Source organism: Orcinus orca, chromosome 16, assembly GCF_937001465.1.
Source record: "Orcinus orca chromosome 16, mOrcOrc1.1, whole genome shotgun sequence".
Taxonomy (NCBI): Eukaryota; Metazoa; Chordata; class Mammalia; order Artiodactyla; family Delphinidae; genus Orcinus; species Orcinus orca.
In genome coordinates, this window is record NC_064574.1 from 11,013,253 (window position 1) to 11,034,767 (window position 21,515).

General features: G+C 47.6%; 1 protein-coding gene across 4 annotated transcripts in view; it reads left to right on the plus strand.

Annotated features, from left to right (window-relative positions):
* Positions 1-21,515, plus strand: part of NFATC2 (nuclear factor of activated T cells 2) — a 158,269-nt gene that overhangs the window by 20,841 nt on the left and 115,913 nt on the right. For 2 of the 4 annotated variants that reach the window (XM_033411144.2, XM_012537826.3), the window contains exons 2-3: positions 12,297-12,794; positions 17,127-17,298. In XM_033411144.2, coding sequence (XP_033267035.1) covers positions 12,310-12,794; positions 17,127-17,298 — 657 coding nt within the window. In that variant the 5' untranslated portion in view covers positions 12,297-12,309. Of the gene's footprint in view, positions 1-11,782; positions 12,795-17,126; positions 17,299-21,515 lie in introns of all 4 variants that reach the window. The other 2 variants (XM_004282906.4, XM_004282905.4) reach the window with 1 other exon arrangement.

Below are 21,515 nucleotides of genomic sequence, written 5' to 3' on the forward strand. Positions count from 1 at the left end.
GGTCTCTGCCCTCAGCACTACAGCTCAGCCAGTATCTCACTGACTCCAGCGTTCCTGGGTCCCCTGTACGCCAGCATGGGGTGCATTCACCTCGTATGTTTTGATATTTACGTACTTATCAATTGTATGTTCACTGCTGTCCTAATGGGATTATACTCCTAAAACATGCAACAAAAATGAAAGTGGGAAAGGACAGCATATAAACGGGAGTTCTGCTGTTCCTGTATTTCTTTCTACATCCCAGTAGATTGTCATGCATGCCTCCTGGGGTACATGTTCCCCCCCAACTCCAGGGGCCATTGGCTCAGCAAGTCAGAGCGCCAGCTCTGAAATCTGGGAATCCTGGCTTGAAATTCTGACTTAGCTGTCTCCTACCTGCGTGACCTTGGCCAAGCAAAAGTACCTGGCATTAGCAAGCGTGCAATAAATCGTTGCCCAATAAATGGATGAAAAGTTGCATAATTCCTTATTAGTGGTATGCCTCAGGGCAGGTGATTTTGATCCCCTGCGCTTGTGTTTTCTCATCTGTGAAATGGGGGTGGAGATGGCAGGTGCCCACGAGGCGGTGTGATTAAGTGCAGGCAGCGGGGCCGTGTGAGTGTCGGGTGGCCGTGGTGGTGGGCTTCGAGATGTCTTCTGGCTCGCCTGACTTCTTGAGAGCATTGGTTCCTTGGAGGAGAGAGTCTTTGCCTTGGCCTTTGATGAATCCCGAGTCTTAAGAGAAGATGCTCTTTGGCGAGGAGCCACTGGCTGTTGGGCTTCAGTTGGCATCACAGCAAGTTATCTAACTTACGTACGATCAGTTCTGACTCATTGGGCCCCTGCCTCAGCCCCAGAGCTTGGCCGGCTGCAAAAGCTTTCTCAGTTGACCTGACTCGCAGGCTGCAAGGTTCCCTGTGGCTGCCTCTGTGAGAGGCAGGGCCTCCCCAGGTGTCCTCCCCTGGCCCCCCAGGACCCCCTGAGCCAGGGCCAGGAAGAGGCAGCCTTGGAAAGTGCAGCGTGATGGATGCCTTGTGGCTTCCCCCCACGAAGGGACTTCCTCTTTCCTCTCTGCCCAGCACAGGAAATAGCCACAGGGCTCCACAGAGCTCCAGCCAAACTCGGCTTCCCTGGGCTGGTGCGAGGTTCAGTTTTTGCCGATTGTTCCCAAACTGAGCTCAGGGAAGAAGGCAAGACTCGGTCCTGAGGCTCTTCCTGGGATGCGTCAGGGGCTGTGAGCTTTCCTACCTGGAGCAGAGCCCCACATAGGTTCCCCCAAAGCAAGAGGAACTGCCTTTGACTTTTTTCTGAACTTTTATGACGAACTTTTCCAAATATATGGAAAAGTAGAGACAGTGGTATAGTTAACTCCCATGTTCCCACGTGCCCAGCTTCAACAATTATCAACATAAGGCCAATCTTGTGTCATCTCTGCCTCAGTGTATTCTCCACATCTCCACCCCTGCTTACTTTAAATCACATTCCAGGTGGCATAATATTTTATTAATAAATAGTATGTAGCTCAAAAGTAAGGGCTCTTGAAAAAAAATCAAATACCATTATCAAACCTGAAAAGGAATAATACTTAATTTCAAATGTCCAGTGTTTAAATTTCCTGCTCGTCTCACAAGGGTCTTTTTACGGTTCATTTGTTTGAACCGAGATCCTCACAGTGTAATTGGTTGACATGGCCATTTATGTCTCTTTTATTTTATAAAAATCGCCATCAGTCTGTTTTCTTGCCGTTTATCTGTTGAAGAAGCAGGGTCGTTTTTCCTGTGCTGTTCTCCACGTGGTGGATTTTGCCAGTGGCATCCCTGTGGTGTTTTTTTAACGTGTTCCTTTGTCCCTTGCATCTCCTACAGACTGGCATTTAGATCTAAAGTCCTATGCCTTGGACTTTTAGTGCTTTTTTTCCTCTGCAAGAGAAATATATCAAAGGTAGACGGGAAGCTACAGGAAGAGCAGAGAGATTGCTTTTCCCGAGTTGGCATTTGGGTACCCTCCACGTGTCCTAGTCTGAGGTTTTGGGAAAGAGCATTTTCTCACCTGGACCTGTTTTAGTTAATATGACATATTTCTAAAAGCCAGTCCTTCTGTGTGAATTTTAATTGAGCCACGCCTGAGTGAGCTGTCTGAAGTCAGAAAGTTGCCTGCAAAGCTCAGGGTTTATAAAGGTCCTTATCAAAACAAACCTGCTTGGGTGTGCTGAAAAAGGGTGCCCGTTAGACGAGGAGGTGGGGAACGCTTTAAGTCTGCAGTGCCTGCGAAAGTCATTGTGAAGACTTCAGAAAGGGGCTGTTTTTTACCTGTGTGATCCTAAGAAGGTGGGATGAGGGTCTGAAATCCGCAACAGGTGACATCACCTCCGTTGCCAAGGAGAAAGGAGGAATGTCATTAATGACCGGGCTTGGCAGGGGCCACGGATGAAGTGTGCCTGCCCTCGGGGAACACGGCACCAAAGTGAAAGCTCCTGGGGACGAGTGTAAATAAAACACCCATCTGTCGATCAGGTATTAATTTTAAGTCTCTGCCCCCGGCCCAGGGTTATGGGGCCCCACTGTCTTCAAGTGGAAGTTTCCACTTGGACTTCAAGTTGCCTGAAAGAAAGGTGGAAATCAGCTTCGCAGGCCGTGACAGGGGTTGTAGGACTCCATAAAGGGTACAGCTCTTTGAGGGGCTGGCGTAAAGGCGAGGGGGCCTTTGCTGAGCGAGTTAGAGGAAGGAAAGCAAGGAAGGTGGCTGTGCCCATGTCGCCTTGTGCAGGGCTTTGACGGAGAGGCGGGGTAGCCACGCAAGCCCTGTTTCTGAGGAAGGATTATCTGAGGCCTACTTCTGGCTAATTCTTCTGCCCAGATCTTTCCTTTTCCTTTTGGTGAGGAAGTCGCTCTCTGTTGAGCACTGCGTGACAAATGCGGAGAGACTGTCTTTTCTTAGAGACAGATCTCCCTGAAGCACAAGTTCAATCTCAAATGGCTGTCTTCTTGAAAAACGGAGGCGGTATGGCAAGGTGACCAGACAAGTAAAGTCTGATGTCATCATTTGATGGACTGTTACACAGAGATGCAAAAGAAAGTGCAGATGCATACGACATGGTTAAATCTCAGACATAAGGTTGAGGAAAACTGTGACACGTACATCTCGGACGGTTTTATTTATACAACGGTCAAAGCAGGCAAACCCAGGCTATAGTGAGAGAAGGCAGGCGAGCGGGTCCCCCTGAATGAGGGTTATTGGCTGGGGAGGACCACCAGAGAACCCTCTGGCAGGATGGAAACATTCTGTATCTTGATTGGTTGGCTACACGGTGCATACATTTGTAAAAAGGCACGAGGTGTACTTCTAGTATCTGTGCATTTGACTGCATTTAAGTGATGTCTCAGTTTGAACCCCAGCTCTGCCCCTGATTGTTTTTGTGACTTTGGGTGAATCCTCGCGCCCCTGAGTCTCAGGGCCCCCCTCTGTAACACAGAGGAGTTGATGGTTCCGGCTTCCCAGGGTGCTTGTAAACCCCAGAGAGAGAGGTAATACACGGGAAAGCTCCAGGCGCAGTGAACGACTAAAAATAGGAAGGTCTTTGAACTTCTTAAAAGCGCGAGGGCCCCATGGAATGACTTGCAACCGGTTCTTTCTATCCTAATTTGAGGACAGAGGTGAGGTCCCATGTCTGCCAGATGCCTGGGCCCTGCTGCCCCCATCCAAAAGCTGACCTTGAGGCCCATGGGTTGCAGATTCCATACATTTCTCTGGTTCTCTCCAAAAGGAATACGTGTCAGCCTGCGGGTGCGTGTGTTTTTGCAAACAGCCGTGCCAGTAGCCAGTCTGTAAGGCTCGGTGCTTGCAAATTGTCCCGGGTCCTGGATCCTGTGTTCCAGGCGCCTGGCCTCATGGCAGGCTGCCTGGGAGGCAGGACCGAGCCCTCCTTTCTGCCCTGTCTGGAGAAGGCAGACAGCTGCCTTAGCTGGGGCAAGGTCAGCAAAGAGCATAGCGTTCAAGGTGGCTTTTTCTAGTGGTTCCACACTGACGAGACAGGATGGTAAACTGCCTTTCTTCCCTTTCTGGCATTTCTGGACCTGACTTATCTGGATGGAATTTCTCACCTCTCATGCCCTGCTTCTGGACACGTCATCTCTGAATGATGGGTGTGACAACCTGATTCTCCGTCATTATTAATACACACGATTCATTGATTGGGAATCCAATTACTGTTCGGCATTTGTGCATGGTGGGGACAGTAGGGGCATGGGGGGCCCTTTGGAAAGTTTGCTAAGTGCTGAATTTATTGCTTGAAGCGCAATCTGTACTTTTTCAAAGAAGGTCTTTCCTGTAGGTGGTGCAAGCTGTGGGATGAAAAATCCATCCACCTTTTGCTCCTCTTGGCGTTTCCTGCAGCCCCCAACACAAAGGAGGTTATGAGAGTAGTGGGATGGAGGGAGGCAGGATTCCTTCCCTCCATCTTCCCCCCTGTCCTCTGGCTGCACATGTACAGTGCCAGGTTGTGGCATCCTAATGCTGCCATGGCAACAGACTGTGATGTCTCAAACCCAGGACCCGGAACTCACACCACCTTGGGGTGTCAGCTCATTGAGAGGTGGGTCTATCACCTCACACAGGGATGGACCACAGCTCTGGGGCCCTGCTGCCAGCCTGAGGGGCGTCTGGCCTCCAGGCCATGCCCTGGCTTCTCTCTTCCGAGTCGTTCAAGCCTGAGAACACCGGTTCGTGCAGTCCCTTCCCCCTTCCCCCTTCCCCAAAGGACAGATGCCTCATGTAGGTTCCTTAGCTGGGTTTCTATTTTGGTCATTCTATTCTGCTTCCTGAAAATTCCACCCGCCTGTCGTTCTAGGCGGAGAAGATGTTCTCTTGCTGTTCCTTTTTTCAAAAGCGATCTGTTGGCTGGTGAGTTGGTGCTGGCGGCTGTCTCAGACTTGGCCGTGTGTCCTTAAGGGTGAGCAACAGGCCCGCCAGAGGCTCCCAGAGGGCAGGCACTGGCAGGGAGCTCCTTGTGGCCCGAGTGGGATTTTTAAATAATCGTTGACTCAATCCTGGGGCAAATGGAGGGATTGTGAATATTCCAGAAGAAAGGAATCCGTGTCTTTAGTTGTCTAGGGCAGCCTACCTCATGATGGGGCTCCAGAGCAGTTCCTATTCAGGGGGCACCTCATTTCTATGTGTTGGAATTAAGGTATCGCCATCCAGGAAATAGCCCCTTTCATGTGTTACGCGGGTGGAGGAGCTGGGTGGGCTGCCTGAGACTGAATCTGGCTCTGCCGCTTAGAAGCGGTGTGACCTTGGGCAAATTAATCACCCTCTCTGAGCCTCACGTTCCCCATTTATAAAATGAGGAAACTCTATCACCTGCTTCGTAGGCCTTTTGTAAGACAAACATTAGTATATGCTAAGTGCATACATAGTGGTTCTTGGTATAAAGTATAGGGTAGAGATGTGTTAGTGAGAATCATTTTTGTTACTGCAACTAGCTCACTGTGTCACTAACATTTTAGTAAGATTTAGTTGATACCCCAGGTACCCCAGAAGAGGGAGTACAAAGCATGGAGTGGAGGGGGTGTTCAGGCATTCTTTACCTACTCCACATATTTTCTGAAGGCTAGCAGAAAAAGAGAATTCCCAAAGTGCTGACCAATCAATCCATTTTATTTTTATAAAAATTTCTTCCCTTTTTCTTTTTTAATGCTTTGGAAGGCACTTGGGGGCCAGTGTGTGTCACACTTTCAAGTTGTAAAATAAGGCAATGAAAGCAGAGCAAGGGGAGAATTTTCACTTAGAAGATCGTTCGTTCCATAATGATAATACGAGTAGACTGGAAGGCCCCATTTCCTGAGTGTTTATTTTGTGTGTTTTGGGCTTCATGTGGATAAGGTGAAACGTCAGGTGGGTATTGTCACCAGCCTCAGCAACTGTGTTATACACGGGGACTCAGAGGTCCCCCAGGTCACACAGCTGGACGGGGGGTGGGGGAGAGGGGTGAAGCCGTGGAGCTGGGCGCCCCTAGCACTGTGTACGGACCGAGACCCGGACCTCAGTTCAGACGCCTTACTAGGGCAGGGCTGGACTGGCCTCCCCAGCAATCTTGTCTTGCGGTTTTGGGAAGTGGCCAGAGATCTCCCCAAATATTCATGGGGCCTAGATGTTGGGGTGAGTACCTGGGAACTTGATGGAAGGAAGGGCGAGGATAATTCGACCTTCAGATGTCTGCTGCAGAAATGATTTACCTGCCGGGGCTGATGGGGAGCAGAGGTCTCATTTCTGAATCAGTTCAGGTTTGACTCGTGGATGGATTTTCCCAACATTCTTCTGGGCCTTGGCTACGTGCCGCGCCCGGAACTGTAGGGCCTAGAGCAGTGGTTCCCAGCTGCGGGTGATTCTGCCTCGCAGGAGAAATTCGGCAATGCTTGGAGATGCTTCTGGTTGTTCCAGCTGAGAGAGGGGAGGGGATGCTACTGGCATCTAGTGGGTAGAGGCCGGGGCTGCTGCTAAACATCCTACAGCCTCACAGTGAAGAAGTCTGTAGCCCCCAGTGTCAGTAGTTCTGAGGTTGAGAACCCCTGGTGTCAGGTCTGCTGGGTTCAAGCTGTGAGACCTCGGGCAAGTTAATTCACCTCTTTGTGCCTCAGTTAACCCATCTGTAAAAGGGGAGTAAACAGTGCCCATGTCCTAGGTTGTGAGAATTAAATAATTTACTGCATGTAATGTGTTTACAACAGAGCCTGGCAGATAAATTCTCAGCACATGTTAGCTGCTGCTGCTGTTGTTATTATTATGATTATCGGCCTTTATCTGCCTTCAAAAAGCTCACTGTCTAGTACGGAGACAGACGAGTGAATCTATACTTGATAGACTTCACTACACGACTCCTCAGGTTCTGGCAACACTACAGAGTCTGTAGTGTCTGATCCAGCCTAGGGAGGGCTTTTAGGAAGAGGTGGCCCAAGTGAAATCTTGATGGACAAATAGTGGCTTGCTAGGAAAAGTGAGGACAGGAGGTATGGAAGGGTGTTCTGGGCATGGGGAACAGCATGTGCAAAAGCATGGAGGCACAGAGGACTGAGAGCAGCAACCTCTGAATCCCTCATCTCTGCCTCCACCTTCTGCCTCTTTCGGAATCCTGATGCCTCGAGTGTGGGCTGGGTACCTCGCACGGCAAGTGGGACGGTTTCACGGGCCGCCCCAATGAGTACATTGCATACGTGGGTCATCCCCTTGGCACGGCAACTTCTCTTGAGTCAGGAGTGAGGCCTCCGTCAGGTGCTACTGTGTCTTTAACGCCTTTCTTTCTGATACTTGCTGTTTCCTCCCCCAATTCCAACTTTAAAAAAGGCAGACTTTCTGGGGTCGTGGAAATGTCCTGCGTCATGATTGTGGTAGTGACAAGGGTGTAGAACATCTGGCAAAAACTCACTGAACTCTGCACTCAAAATCTGTACGTATAAATGATACCCTCATTTAAATAAAGAGCATCAAGGAGGAAAAAAAGTGGGCCTTAGGCTCAGAGCCTTTGGCTAGCAACAGCGTCTCGCTTGAATTTAGTAACTTTTATTTTGATTGTAGTTTTACCCTACCTTCTATTTATGGAAGTGACACTGATTTTCCATTTGTGGTATGGGTGTAAAGTTTCCGTAAAAAAAAAAAGAAAGTAATAGGCGAACGAATTTAAATTGAAATATTAAGTGAATAATATTCACTGGTGGTGCATGAATACAGCAAAGATCATGCAAGTGGTAAGAAGAGCAAGCTTTCTGGAAACCCTTCTGAGAGAATGTGGTGCTTCTGAGATGAGACAAGCTTGGCCCAGTGCTGTGCGGGCAGAGCGAGGGAGCTCTCTGCAAGGGTGGCGGTTGTTTACGGAGAAATAGTGGAGAATCCTAGCTACTTAAATAAATATTTTAATCATGAGCCTTTTGTCTGTGAGAATTACTGTCAAATACCCAGGGGAATGAGAATTAAATGATTATAAATTACCTCCATATTACTTGCTTGTGGGTAAACTTTCAAAATCTTGGGGAGAGAAAAGAAAAAGAAACTCCGCTGCTTGGATTAATTAAAACCAATGTAAATGTTTTAAATGCTTTTGCTCAGCAAACTGGCCTTTCTCTTTGTCATTGCTGCCCCGGAGTGTGAGTGATGTGTGTTTTTATGGCAAAAAGTTTCTGTGACTTTCACATCAGCCCCGAGGGGGTGTTTCTGATAAGATGTAATGCAGTTTTTCTGATAAGGCCGGAATTCTTGCTAAGAGGCTTTCTGTGTTTTGTTTTGCTGGTTCGCAGGGCAATGGATTATCAGAATGTTGTCGGACACGGATTTGACCTGGATCTCTTCCTAGATTAAAAATCTGTGCTCTGTTACCTGCCAGGAAGGCTGTGTGTGTGTGTGTGTGTGTGTGTGTGTGTGTGTGTGTGTGTGTGTGTGCGCGCGCGTGCAGGCACAAGTACAAGTTTATATTGAACTGCAGCTTTACAAGAACTCTAGACCCTACAGACTCTAGTTAGAAAAATGAAAGGACGTCAGAGCCAGAAGCAGCCAAGGAGACCGATCTGGTTTAACGCCGTCCGGTTACAAATGAGGAGGTTGAGACCTAGAGTGGGTGGGGGACTTTTCCAAGGTCACACAACTAGTTAGTGGCAGAGTAGGACTAGAACGCAATTTCCTGCTTCCTAAACCAGGTGTCATTGCTATATATCATGTTATGTCACCCCCCCCTTTAAAATAAACAAAATAAAAACATGTGCCTTTTGGAAATTATCTTTCTATTCTCAGTGTAGTACAGAAGTCAGAGTCTCCTTTCTGCCTCTGCCCCTAATCACTTAGCTCTTCTCACTGGAGGAAATCACTATTACCTGTAACTTCCAGAGAAAGCCTGTGTACCCATAAGCATTGTGTGTGTGTGTGTGTGTGTGTGTGTGTGTGTACACTCTCACCCTCTGTTTCTATCCTATGCATACTGTATGCATCTTCAACAGTATCTTGTGGTCATTCTATATCAATGTAAAAAGAACCTTTTCAGCCCTTTTTGTAACTAACTGTATTGTATCTCACTGTGTGAATGACAGAATTTAACCCATCCCCAGCTGATGGACCGTAGGTTGCTTCCAGTCTTTGGGGATTATAAACAGGGCTGGACTGACTAAACTTATGCATACCTGATTTTGCACATGTGCTGGATAAATTTCTAAAAGTGACATTGCTTGATTCCAAGTATACGTGCGTTTGGAATTTAGATAGATATTACCAAATCACCCTCTCTTAAGGTTATGTCTTTCTACCGTTTGTTTTGGATGTTAGCATCTTTGAGGAGTAGTTTAAATATGTCATGCTTTATTCAGCAGACCGACAAATATTTTTGGAGGGCCTGCTTTGTGGCAGGTCCTGTCCAGTCGTAAGGAATACAGTGGGGGTGGGGTGGGGTGGTGAGAGAGTCCTCATGGAATTGACTGATTGTGGAGGTGGGGCTGGGAGTTGGGGGAGAAGCAGATGATAAGTTAACTACAGAATTACTGAATTAGAATTGTGAGAAGTGCAGTGGAGCAGAGCAGGGAAGTGTGAGTGGGGTCTGATCTCGTCAAGGTCAGAAGGACTTCTGAGAGCATACTTTAGCCAAGCTTCAGGGAAGGAGCGGTTTTAGTTACGAAGAGGGCTGGGTGGGGGAGGAGTTGTTGAGCAGAGGGAACAGCAAGTGCAAAGGTCCTGAGGCAGAAAGGAGCTTGGCATTTTCTGAGAATGACAGCCAGTTTGGCTGGAGTCCGGGGAGAGAGGAGAGGGGAGAGAGAGGCAAGGCTAGAGGGGCAGGCAGAGGCTCAACCGGGCTGACCTAGTTGAGGTTGTTTATCTTGATCCTAGGAGCTGTGGAAAGCCATTTCTGGGCTCTCACCTGGGGTGGGGCACCACCTGAACCGTATGAGATCAGCTCAGCTGAACCACTCCAGGATGGCCCAGAAAGGGCACCAGGGAAGTGGAGGATCACCTGTGTGCACCAACCAGCTCTTCTGTTAGAGTGCAGAAGCCAGCCACAGGCTATGTGCAAACAAATAGGGGCGGCTTTGTTCCAATAAAACTTTACTTCCACACGCAACCTGTGGGCCAGCTTTGGTCCAGGGGCTGCAGTTTGCCTGCCTCTGATCGAGCAGCATGCGATTCTCTAAACAGATAATATCTGATGTGATGTGAGCTGCTAACAGGTGTCAGTGGAGAAAAGATGGCAGGGAAATGGGGTGGAGAATGACACAGCGGTGGGGATGGGCCTAAGGAGCTGCTGACTGAGCAGGCATGTGAAGGAATTAAGGGAAGCAGCCAGGTGAAGATCTTGGGGGGAGACTTTCTAGGGAGAGGGAGCTCCACAGCAGGAGCTGCTTGAAGAATCGTGAGGCTGTCAGCAGGGCTGGTGCCGAGTCAGCTTGGGGAAAAGTGGGGAGAGTGGGAGTAGTGAGACAGGCCAGGGCTAGGGGACGAGTGTGTTAAGGACTGTCCTGGGGACATCTAGGGAAGCCTTTAAAGTGGGTTTCACTTTACAATGGACATTTCCATAGACGGCTGCGTGGAGAACAGACCATAGAGGGTGAGTGTAGAAACGGGGAGACCAGGGAGGAGGTGACGGCAACAGTCCAAGTGGAAGAGGGTGGCGGGAGGTGGTGACACATGAGTTTAGTTTACATTTTAATAGAGCGGTCAGGCTTTGCTGATGGATTGGATGTAAGGTCACGAGAGAAGCGTCGAGGCTGACCCAAGTAACGACAGAGAGGGTGGAGGGGCCTCTGTTGAGCTGGGGAGCTTGCAGGAGGGGCGGGGTGTGGGATGGTGGGAGCAAATAGCTAGTTCCCTCTCTAATCTCACTCTCCAGCCACGGGTTCTTTCGAGGTGGCAGCAGAAGCCTGAGCTAGGTGGCCACGATTAAAGAACAAAATTGGATCATTCTGTATCCACTGATTTTACTCGTTTGGGAGGCTCTATAGCTATGGCTCTGTCTTTTGGGGGCCAAGTAGCTTTTCTGGGGGATTTCTAATCCTGTTCATTCTGTATTTGGGTGAATCTCTTCCCCTCCCTGGACCTCAGTTTCCTCATCTGTAAAATGGCCCAAGATGAGATATGGCTCAGGAGTTCTGGTTGTAAATTAAGTCCCTTTTTTACATGTGGGCATAAACCTTTGGGATTTGAACCCAGAGCTTCATGGTCTCCAGAGCTGCTGTGGCCTCCCCCTGCATCTTATAGCTGTATCATACAGGTAGAAAGAGCAGATGGGCCTAGGTCAGTGTTTTTCAAACTGTGGGTCATGACCCACTGGTGGGACAGGAAATCTGTTTAATGAGTTATGACCAGAATTTAAACAAAATAACCCCAGACAGGAGGATAGATAAGAGTGCATCATACGTAGCAGGGTAAGTATTGTTTTGGGAAGCTTTTGTTTCAGTTGCCAGTGAACATGATGGTGTGAACTGAATTGTGAAATCAAATCACATTTCTTTTAAGGGTTTCACTGAAACAAAAGTTTGGAAGCCGTTAGTCCAGCCAGCCATGCAGGTCTCCGGCTGCTGCTGCATGGCTTGGACCAGCTGTGCTCGTGCACCTGCACTAAAATCCTTCCGCTTTGATCTCTCCGTTCAAGGAATCTGGGATGAAGTGGCCTCACTTTCCTTCTGTGAGGGACGGAGTTTCTAGCTCTGGGGTTTGGTGTGGCGGGGATTAAAAAAATAATAATAATAACAGGAGACAAACCCAATCTGGGATTGCTCTGCGTCCGGAGTTGTGTTTTAGAGGCTTAAAAAGACCCCTCCCTCCCCCCTTCTCTTTCCAGAAGAACCGAATGCACATAAGGTCGCCAGCCCACCCTCCGGACTCGCATACCCCGATGATGTCCTGGACTATGGCCTCAAGCCATACAGCCCCCTAGACAGTCTCTCTGGCGAGCCCCCGCACCGGTTGGGAGAGCCGGATAGGGTAGGGCCCCAGAACTTTCTGTGCCCTGCCAAGCCAGCGGGGGCCTCGGGCCTGAGCCCTCGGATCGAGATCACTCCATCCCACGAACTGATGCAGTCAGGGGGGCCCTTCCGCATGAGAGACACTGGCCTCGTGGTCGAGCAGCCGCCCCTGCCGGGGGTGGCCGCCAGCCCGAGGTTCACGCTACCCGTGCCCGGCTTCGAGGGCTACCGCGAGCCGCTTTGCTTGAGCCCCGCTAGCAGCGGCTCCTCTGCCAGCTTCATTTCCGACACCTTCTCCCCTTACACCTCGCCCTGCGTCTCGCCCAATAACGGCGGGCCCGACGACCTGTGTCCCCAGTTTCAAAACATCCCTGCTCATTATTCCCCCAGAACCTCGCCAATAATGTCACCTCGAACCGGCCTCGCTGAGGACAGCTGCCTGGGCCGCCACTCGCCCGTGCCCCGTCCGGCCTCCCGCTCCTCGTCGCCTGGTACCAAGCGGAGGCATTCGTGCGCGGGGGCCTTGGTTGCCCCACTGCCCGGAGCCTCACCCCAGCGCTCGCGGAGCCCCTCGCCGCAGCCCCGGGACGACGGCGCCCCTGCCGGGTACCCCCCCGCGGCTGGCTCTGCCGTCCTCATGGATGCCCTGAACAGTCTCGCTGCCGACTCACCCTGTGGGATCCCCCCCAAGATGTGGAAGACCAGCCCCGACCCGTCGCCGGTGTCCAGCGCCCCGTCCAAGGCTGGCCTGCCCCGCCACATCTACCCAGCCGTGGAGTTCCTGGGGCCCTGCGAGCAGGAGGAGAGGAGGAACTCAGCCCCCGAGTCCATCTTACTGGTGCCACCAACTTGGCCCAAGCAGCTGGTGCCCGCCATTCCCATCTGCAGGTGAGTCAGGCTTTGAAAACGATTTATTCCATGGTCCAGTTTTAAGAGAAGGTTTTCTGGTTATGAGCATGGGATTCAGAGTTGGCTGGACTGGTCTTAAATCCTGGCTTTCCATTTACTGGCTGCCAGACCTTGAAAAGGAAGTTAAATTCTCTGGGAAAACGAAACAAAACAAAACAAAACTCTGAGCTGCAGTTTTCCCATCTGTAAAATGGGTGTAAGTGTCCCTGACTTCCTGGGTGGTTGTTAGGAGGATGCAGTCATAAGATGCATGTGATTGCTCATATGACACTGAGCTCATTCATGCATTCGCTCATTTAACAAGTATTTCTCAAACACCTACTATGTGCCAGGCACTGTTACAAGTGTTGGGGAGACAGTGTGAACAAAATGGGAAAAAAAATTCTGCCTTCGTGGAGCTGACATTCTAGTAAGCTCAAAGCAAGCCTGAACATGTGGAATTTGCTGTCTTATTATAAGAGGAATTGATGTTTGTTGGCATCTGCTGTGTGCCTCAGTATTGCAATCAGTGATATGGAGGTCTTCAAAAAATGTGGGAGCCATAATCCTCAAGGAGCTTAAAATCTTGGCAAGCTGAAGAGATGCATGAATAGCAGCATGTAGGCTTGGGGTCTCCAGGGATGGATCTGAGTCCTGGCTCTGCCACTCACTGGCTGTGTGATCATGGGCATGTCTGCTGCTGCCATCCTGCTGTGCCCATAACAGACATCACTAATCATGCAGGGCCCTCTTTCTCATTGAGCACCTTTTTGATGCCGTGCCCAGGGCAGACATTGCTAATCAATCAGGACCTTCATTCTCACTGAGCACCTTTCTGGGCCTTGGTTCATTTCCTGTGAGGTGAGGATGATAATAGTACCTACCGCATGTTTTGTTTGTTAGTTAGTTTGTTTTTTTAAGGATTAGGTGAGATAATATATCTCAAACTCTTAGCATAGAACCTACATAGGTAAGAGCTCATGAGAGAGACAGCTGTTATTGTTATTGGGGAATCTTAACCTTATAGAGGAAGCGCTTTGTTGCTTCCTCACTGATGAGCCGTGTGCTAGGAGATTGAGTCCCCAATAGCTGTTAGAGTGATGATAGCGACAATAATAATCACCAACATTTCAGGATGCTAGCTGTGTGCCAGGCACACTTCTAAGTACTCTCTCTGGATTATTTCATGTTATTCTCACATAAACCTGGTCTGGTTATATATTTATCTTCATTTTGATAATAAGGAAAATGAGGTACACAGATTAGGAGCAGAGATTATTTTATCTGTTTTATTAGGTGAAGAATCTAAGCTTTATGCTATTCCCGTTATCCCAATGGTTTTCAAAGTGTTATTTGCTTGTAGCAAATGGAAGCCTCTTCTTTTCAAATAAAATGTTGAATGCCAAAATAGGTAATGTAGAGCCGTTTTGATTGATGTGGGATTGAGAGTAGCCTAGGGTCCTGTCCACTGGGCCTGGCCTCCCCACGCCCACCTGCCCCCAACCCCGACCGAAATGGACTGAATGGAGCTTCTGGTCTGATGTTTCCTCCAAAGCAGGTTCTGAGAACACTAGTGCCATCATAGGTCAGTCAGTCCCTTAAGGAAAGGAGTTTCTGGGTTTCATAGAGTTTAATAGATACCTTTGTGGAGGGGCCGCTCCCCGCTGTGGACAGAATGTGCGGTGATTTCAAAGGCCATCTGATCACGGAGTTCTGAGACTAAAGTTTCCTGGAGCCACCTTAGGAATGCTGATCGAGATCAACGCCTGGTGCAGGTTGAGAAACTGGGGCTCAGAGAGGTGAAGGGGTATGCCCATCAGCACCCAGCTAGTTCACGACCAAGTTGGAAATCAGAATCCGAGATTCCTGACTCCTTGTTATTTCTGGCCAACTCCTTGATCCGTCTCCAAAACGTGACTTATTTGGGAGTGAGGAGGATCATTAATATAAAATACGATTGTGAGGCATTTATCTGAGACTTTATTGTGTATAAAATCTTTCCCTCTCCATTATGTGGCTTGATCTGAGAGGTTCTGTTGAGTTAGAGTCCTTTAGTCCCTAGCAAGTGCCAATCTGTGCCAGCCAGTGAGATATTTGCAAGAATTTTCTATTCGATTGAGAAGATAGGGCATTCAGAGAAGTCTCCCGATGATAGTTATCCCAGGGAGTGTGGATAACTCAGCAGGGGGCTGGAATTCAAATGCAGGATGTCAGACTGGCTCCAATGGTCTGAGTCTTAAGATTATATTTCGGTTGTCAAACACCTATTCCAGAACCACACAAGATTAGAAGTTGATACTTAGGGATATTCCATTGAATCTTCTATTCACTAAATTTTTGATTCATACAAGGGTGGAGTGATTTTTTTCATGAGCCTTATTTTGCTAACTTTAGAAAATTTTAACTTGCATACAAGAGAATAAGAGTATTTAACACATATGGCACCTTGGATGTAGACAGAAGCTTGAAGGCATCTTGGAACTGAGGTAGAAATAAAGGCACTTTGGACACCTGAGACTTCAGAGTTAAAGGGGCTTCAGGAGGCACTGTGGTTATAAAGAAGGGCTGGAGATTTCCTTGCATAGTGAGGGTGGAATCGTAAGTTGGATTGTATGTTCAGGTTCAGCTCTGGCACTGATGGAATTTGTGGGGCTGCTGCCCCCCTCCACTCTCCCCTTGGAATTGCTGTAAGAGAGAAGGGATAGAATTGGCCTCACTGCAAATGTTTAATTAAGTCCAGTTGATAATGTTAGCTTCTAGCAGTTTTGGGCTTAGCAGGAAAGACTGTCCTGATTAGATTAATGTTTTCTCCTGCATGTGAAAAATCAGGACATAGTGACACAAATCCATGCATTTGTAACTTCAAAGCTACTTTGAACATACGGGTGTTCTTTGAAATAAAACTGCTTGTTCATTCATCCATTTATCCTTCCATTCATTCGTCCACCCACCCACCGAATATTCACTGACGACCTAGCAAATGTCAGGCATTGCTCTAGACTCATTCCATCAATGAGGTATTTTCTTGGGCCTATTTTAAAGAAATTAATAAGATAAGAGACAGTGTAGAGATGTGGAAGGAGCACTGGACTGGGAGTCAAGAGACTTAAGTTGGAGCCTTGGCTGTGTCTTGCTCTGTGATCTTGGGAAAATGTCTCTAGGTTCTTTTGGGCTCTGAGTGAATGGTCTAGATAGATTGTCAAGACTTCATTCACCTCTTCAATGACCTAATACTAACCTCATATCAAGCACCTGATGTGTGTGCTGGGTAGGGTTGAGACTATAATAAAATGAAACTTAATGTCATGCCCTCAAAGATTTGACAAATTCAGATGCCAAAGCGTACATATCCAATACCATTAATACTGTAGTCAGATTGTCTACAGGAAGTAACTATTTATTTGAAATATACACTATATTACATGAAAAAATAATTATAGCTAATATTTATTGAGCAGTTATTGTGCTTAAGCTCTTTATATGATCTCAGTATCCCCATTTCACAGTTGAAGGAGACTAAGGCCTAGGGAGATAGAGGCATTTGCTCTAAGTCACACAGGTAGTTAGAGGTGGAGCTGGGACTTGAACTTGGGTGTGTAACTCCAGTCATGCTCTTGACCTTTACTCCTCATTTAATTGTAGGAAGTCTGAGTGGTTTGGCTCATCCATACCAAAACCAGACACCTCTCTGTGGTGAGATGTTCTACACTTGACCCAAGAAGTAATGATTGTGACTGGGAATGGCCTGTCCCTAAATTTACTTTTAATTGAGACATCAGACATAGAAATAAGAGCTAGAAAAACTCTCAGATGTCATCTAGTCCATTTGTGGTTACAGGATACTAAGGATAAGAAAGATGAAGTTGCATACCTAATGTCACATGGCAAGTTTGTGACACAGTGGGGCCCCTGATTTCTATTTCAGTGTTCCTTCTCCCACACTTACTCCTTGGGAAAAGAAAAACATCCTGGATAAGGGATGTTCTTTAGAGGTGAGAGGTGATATTCTTCAAAATTTCCAGAGGAAAAGAAGTTACAGTGGTTCAGAACGTGCTAGAACAATCATATCGTGAACTTAGCTTCATAAACTGAGATGTCAGTCATTCTGTCTTCATCAAGATGGAAGAGAAAACAAAGAAAGAGAATGAAAAAGATCTCTACCTTGTGAAGAGCCCTACCTATCATGTCTGAGAAATGTGTGCCTCCCAACAGCCAACATTATTCATATGCCCGTTGGACATGATTTTCAGAAAAAGGACCATTTATGTTTATTGTACAGGTTGACGGGATATGATTTATTTTACACATGACTGATTCTGTTTCCTCCTTCAGCATCCCAGTGACTGCATCCCTCCCACCACTTGAGTGGCCACTCTCCCACCAGTCAGGCTCCTATGAGCTGAGGATCGAGGTGCAGCCCAAGCCACATCACCGAGCTCACTACGAGACAGAAGGCAGCCGAGGGGCAGTCAAAGCTCCGACCGGCGGCCACCCTGTGGTTCAGGTATGGCCTTGAGTTCTCTTCCTTTTGCGTCCTCATTTATCACCGGGTGATTTACTTCTGCTGAGCTACTGCTTGGTGCTTTTTAGGTTGAGGTATGTGTCTTAGCCTCCTTTTCCTCTGAGGGATGGGATATTTGAGACTGAGTATCAGAAGCTAATCCAGCTACTCAAAAGCCATAGACAAAAGTCTTACTGAGCTGGATAAGGATAGAAATGATATTCATGCTCAAGCTTCTTCTTTCTTCTCTTTCTGATTGAGAGACCACTAGAGTTTTGCAGAGGATTTTGTACTGAAGGTTTCTGAAGCCATCATTTTGTGTTTAAATTTCAGATGAGAGTCCATTGAGGAAAATCAATATATTGAAAAGTGGGGAAAAGTTAAAACTACACAGAGTCAAATACCTAAAATAACTATTATTAGCATGTTGATATATTTCCTGTTGCCTTTTTTTCTATTCATGAACGTGGCAATGTCTATCACTGTACATTTGTATACTTGATGTTATAGTAGTTTGTACTTTGATTTTTTTTCACTTTACATTATACTCTGAGCATTTCCTCCTGGTTTTTCCTTAATCATTATCTTTTTTTTTTTGCGGTACGCGGGCCTCTCACTGTTGTGGCCTCTCCCGTTGCGGAGCACAGGCTCCGGACGCGCAGGCCCAGCGGCCATGGCTCACGGGCCCAGCCGCTCCGCGGCATGTGGGATCTTCCCGGACCGGGGCACGAACCCGTGTCTCCTGCATCGGCAGGTGGACTCTCAACCACTGCGCCACCAGGGAAACCCAATCATTATCTTTTATGTCTGTGGCTTTTGATTTAACCTCAGATTTTTGTTTTCAAAATAAGTAGAGAACTGTTTTTTTCCTCCAAAATATTGAGTTGAAATCTTCTTGATTGTATAGTCTAGTTAACCAGGCACTGCTGACTGGTGGCCACCAACCAACTCAATTAACCAGCCCTTTAATACATTTAAATTAATTTAACTCTTTTAAATTTGCCTTAAAGTAAAAGTATTCTTTGATAAGAATCTGATGGTGCATCAAAACCCTTTAGGGTAGTTGTTAAAAACGCAGATTCTTGAGCGTCCCCTGAAACTCCATGACATAAGAACAATGCAGACAAAAAACAAACCTGCAAACCCCTAACCCTAAAATCTGCACAGGTAGCTTTGAGTGTGTATACCTGGTTAAGGACTTTAATGATCATATTAGGAACTTACAAATCCTGGCAGTTGCTTTTTCTAAACCTAACATCACAGCCTTTTGGGGATTTTGTTTCCATTCGTTGCTTCTTTTCATTTGCCGCAAGTCACATTTTACTATTTCTTTGCATGTCTAGTAATTGTTGACTCTATACTGACATTGTGATGATGATATGTACTGGACATTGTAGAGACTCTTGATTTTGTTATCTTCCTCTAAAGGTAGTTCAGTTACTGGCTGATCACATTGACCTTTTATAGGCTTGATTTTACCCTTTGTTAAGGTAGACCTGTGGAAAGCCTGAGGTGTTCCCCATGCCCTTCAGGTTCATGGGGTTAGCCATCAAATTCCTTCTTTTGTGGATATAGTTGAGGCTAGGTTTTAGACCATGTTAGGGCAGGTCTAAAGTGGCCCTTACTCTAAGGCATGACCTTACTCTTAAGGCCTAGTCTTTTTGGATGCTTCGTGGGGAGGTCACTCCTCTCTGGTGGGCTGGAATTCCAATACTCCAGGCCTGCTCAACCTCTAGTCTCTCTGTTTCCCTTTTTACCCCATAGCTGCCTCTCTCTGATAAACTCTGCACATTCTTTCCCTGTGCTTACACAGCCCAGCCCTTGGCCAAGGACTTGGGGAGCTCCCCTAGCACCTTCCTCCTCTCTGATGCTTTACCCACAGATCCTAGCTGCTTCTCCAGCCTGGGACTCTGAACTCTGTCTCCCCAACTGAGAACACAACCACTGTGTTCTGCCTGAACTCCACTCCCTGCATGTGGGAGGGAAACTGTCCCCAGGCAGAGAGCTGCAGTGAACGTGGGCTCACCCCCTATGTTTCCTTTCTCTCATGGACCACAGTCTTATGCTGCCTGCTGTCTAGTGCCTGAAAGCAATTGACTTAGCAACTTTTGTCCTATTTGATAGTTGTTTAGGGTGGTAGGGCTGGTCTGGTACTATTTACTCATGCTTGAACACTGATTTTTGGAAAAGAAAGTCTTCATATCATTATCGATCAAGGCTTATCTGCTCTAGGATGGGAACCTCTTGGCCTGGAGGTGGTGTTAGTGTGTGCTGGAGTCAAAGCCTTTGGTTGTCACAGAGAGAGAAACTCATTCAAAGCAGATTAGAAAAAGGGGATTATAGGGAGAGGCTACTGGGGTAACATATCATCAGGTCAGGAGATTCAGCTCAAGAAGAACCTGGACTCACGGTCATGAGTCCAAGGTTTATTCTTTGCTCAGTCAATCCATTCAACAAGTGGATTCGTTCTGCAAGTATTTGTTGACCACCTACCTTTTGCCATCTACTGTGCTCGATGCTGAGATACAGTGAAGACTAAAAGAGAAGCGGTGGTTAGCTTCTCTATGGAGCTCATGATCTCGGGGGTATAAAGTTATTGACTAAATAATCGTGCACCCGATAAAATTACAAATTGTGGCAAGTGGCAGGAAGGAAACGTGCATGAGGCTCTAGGCGTGTGAAATGGAGGAGGCAGTGTAGAGGGGGGAGGATTTCCCTGGTGAGATTTCCTTGAAGAAGAGACTTGGGCGGAGGATGATGCCTAGAGGGAACGGTATGTGCAAATGCTTAGAGGCAGAAGGAAGCAAACTGTGTCAGCGGACCTTGAGGAAGCCAGTGGAACCAGACCGTGAAGGGCCAGAGGGAGAGAGGAGGGGGCCCGAGCGGGCAGGGCCTGAGTAGCCCTGGGGGAGAGTTTGGCTTTTACCCTGAGATGGGAAAAGCAGGAGAGAAATGAGGAGAAGCTTTAGGAAGCTCTGTCCATGGTGTCTATCCTTTCGGGGCTGTGTGGTATCTTTGTTCTCTGATTATTCAACAAACGTTGGTTGAGCACTGCTAGGTACCAGGCATGGTTCTAGATTCTGGGATGTGGTATGAACGAACCAGCCAGAAACCCTCACCGTCATGAACTTGCAGTTCAGCAAGATGATGCTAATAATAGTTAACACTTAGTGAGCACTTACCACATGTCAGACCCTATTCCAAGTGCCGTCTGTGTTAACTTATTTAATCCTCAAAAAAGCCCTAAGCAGCAGTTACAGTAGGTCAAGGAGATGTCAGGGAACTTGTTCAAGATCATAGCTCTTGAATGGTGGACTCAGGATTTGGATTCAGGTGTCTGGCTTTGCCTGTTATACAACTTTCCTCGTCTTCCACATCACTCTGCAGACCAGCTTTCCCTGCCGCCTCATTCTCACCAGGCAGGGAAGTCCTGGTGGAGAAATGCCCACCAGGCCCTCCTGCCTATCAATTTTCTATGCTGTCCCTGTTCTAGCCCCTCACCAGCTCGTTGGAGCCCAAGTCCTGACCCTCAGGGAGATTCTAATTGGCCCTGGGGGGGGGGAGGGTGCCACCCTCTGGGCCAGTTAGTTTGGCCAGAGAGGTCAGGGCATGTGCAGTGCAAGGCTCTGCTCACCCATTCATCAGGGGCCGGGGCCGTGGAAAGTTCCAGAGAAGGGAATGGGCTGGACGTGCAGTTCCGAGGATGCCCACTGCACTGTGCTTGATGTTCACGCCCCTTCTTCCAACAGCTCCCCAGGATCCGCCCCTCTTCTTGTTCGTAACTTTGAAAACTCAACGTATGACTTAAAAATCTGTAGCCATATCCTCAAAAGACACAAAGTGAAGTCTTTAAAAAAAAAATCATTTGAATAGATTGGGTTCTCTTCAAAACAAGATGTGCTAGCCCCTGATTTTTAACATAGGAAGTCAGTTTTTTAAAAACTTCTTTGAAAAACGAAGAGAAGAGGGAACTTTAAGAAGACAAGGGCTCTTAACCTTTAAGTAGGTGCGAAAACCCCTTTCGAAATCTGGAGGGTTGCCCTTTCATTCCCAGAAGAGCAGCGAAGCCCTGTTTTGTACCTTGCCTAGATGCTTCTGCTGGTTTCTTTCTTGATCTCTGTCTCTCTTTTTATCTCTCCATCTGTTTCTATTTCTGTACTGTACCATGGCTCACTTTTCCCCTCTCGATGATTCGTCCTCACCTTTCTCTTTTTTATTTG